Source organism: Empidonax traillii, unplaced genomic scaffold (genome assembly GCF_003031625.1).
Source record: "Empidonax traillii isolate 1590-97213 ecotype Southwest subspecies unplaced genomic scaffold, ASM303162v1 scaffold3709:size11387, whole genome shotgun sequence".
NCBI lineage: Eukaryota > Metazoa > Chordata > Aves > Passeriformes > Tyrannidae > Empidonax > Empidonax traillii.
The window spans coordinates 3,769-5,657 of record NW_020958902.1 but is presented as its reverse complement, the minus strand read 5'-3'; the positions used below and the strand labels follow the sequence as shown (position 1 = coordinate 5,657).

Sequence of the window (1,889 nt, the reverse complement as noted above, 5' to 3'; positions counted from 1 at the left end):
CCCTGCTGCCCCCCCAGCCCCTTCCCAAGCCATCGGGAAGCTCTCGGTGGGCAGCGGGCTGGGGCAGCAGTGCGGGCAGTCCTGCCGGTGGCAGAGAGTGAGGATGGGGCCTGCTCCGAGGATGAGAGTCTCTGGGATATCTCCAGCCTCCCCGAGCCCTCAACGGAAGATGAAAACAGAGAGGAGAGCTGGAGTAGTGGGGAAGGATATAGCTCAGTGTCCCTCCCGTGCCAGGCATGGGCACAGACACCCCAGGACTCTCAAGCAGGCACAGCCTCAGTCCCTGGCCCAGGTGTCAGTAGCACAATCTCTTACACCAGGGCAAAGGCCCCTAGCCCGCATGGCTTTCCAGACCGCTGCGCCCTCAGCCCCCGGCGAAGCGACCTGGAAACTCGCAGTGGGCAGTGGGCAGGGACAGCAGCCAAGGCCGTCCTCTCAGTGGCACCGAGCCAGGACGGCGCCTGGTCTGAGCAGCTCTCAGACAACTGCAGCCTCCTAGAGCTGCCCCCAGAGGTAAACAGCAGAGACCAAGGCTGGGCTAGTGGAGAAAAGGGGTTCCCCGTGCCCGTCCCACGGGAGGCTTGGGCAGAGCCCCGGGGCCTTCAAGCAGCCAAAGCCAGAGCCCATGCCCCAGCTGGCCGCATCAGCAGCCCGTACATCAGGCCAAAGGCCCCGACCCCAGACGCCCGCCCCCCCAGCCCCTCCCCAAGCCAGCTGGAAGCTCTCAGTGGGCCGTGGACAGGGCTCTGGACCATCTGCGGGGAGTGGCGAGGGGAAGAAAACACAGAGCAACCGCTGTCCCCTGAGGAAGACAGCAACAACAGCAAGCTGTCAGAGGAGGACGGGGAAGGCGTCCAGATCTACACCATCTGGGTCAAGCCCTCCCTCCTGCCAGTCCTGCTGCAGCCTCAGACCGCTAGCCGGGAAGGGCCCCGATGCGCCTGCCTCATCTGCGCAGAGGCGGCCCAAGAGGCAGGCGGGGACCCGCACAGCGCCTCTCCTGCCCCGGCGGGTGGCAGGCACAGCCAGCCAACAGCCGCTGCCCCGCAGCGCCCCAGAGGCTGCTGCCCCACCGTGCTGGACGCGCTGCAGCGCGTGGCACGTGCCACCCTGAGCAGGATCGCAGCTGTGATCCGGTGCTGCGGCCAGCAGCCAGGGGCAGAGCGGGACCTGGCTGGAGGCATGGATGCAGCCATGGTGGCAACAGCCCCAGCAGCAGGGGCGGAGAGCCAGGCAGCTGCCCTGCACAGCCCCTGCGGCTCCCCCAGCCCCTCGCCCAGCCAGCTGGAAGCTCTCAGGGGGCAGTGGGCAGGGGCAGCGGTGCAGACGGTCCTGCCCCCTCCACAGAGCCAGCAGGGGGCCTGGTCTGAGGACGAGAGCCTCTGGGACGTCTCCAGCCTCTTAGAGCGCTGCCAGGGGCAAGAAAGCACACAGCAAAGCTGCAGTACTGGGGCAGCCAGTAGCTCTGGCTCCCTCCCGTGTGAGCCATGGCCAGAGCCCTGCGACACGTCAACGTCATCAGACACATCCACCGACTGAGCTGCTGGGGGCAGTCTACAGCGTTGGCGAGTCGAGCCCAAGTCAGCTCCAGCTGTCTCAGCACAGCAGCCCTCTCTCTTCAGGGAGGCACTGCGGGCTCTGCGCAGGGCATTCCGCCGGCCCTGCCTGGTGGGGCAGCATGGCGGCTCCCAGGCTGCGGTGCTGCCCGCGCTGACATCCGCCTGATGGCCGGTCACCACGGGTGTCTCCCAGGGCTCACTGTTGGGGCCTGTGCCGTTGCTCTGCTGGCTTGTATTGCCCTTTCCCCACTCATCGAGGGCTTTGCCTGACTGCCACGGCTTTTCCAAAATGATGCCTAGTGGCCTAGCCACTTTGTCTGCCGGCTCCCT

General features: G+C 66.8%; 1 protein-coding gene across 1 annotated transcript in view; it reads left to right on the top strand.

The window, feature by feature from the left end:
* The window catches only part of LOC114072684, a 5,306-nt gene extending 3,756 nt beyond the window's left edge, over positions 1–1,550 (top strand). Inside the window, exons 2-3 of the mRNA XM_027910549.1 lie at positions 353–1,302; positions 1,345–1,550. Coding sequence (XP_027766350.1) covers positions 353–1,302; positions 1,345–1,539 — 1,145 coding nt within the window. The 3' untranslated portion in view covers positions 1,540–1,550. The remainder of the gene's footprint in view (positions 1–352; positions 1,303–1,344) is intronic.
* Positions 1,551–1,889: the final 339 nt, after the last annotated feature.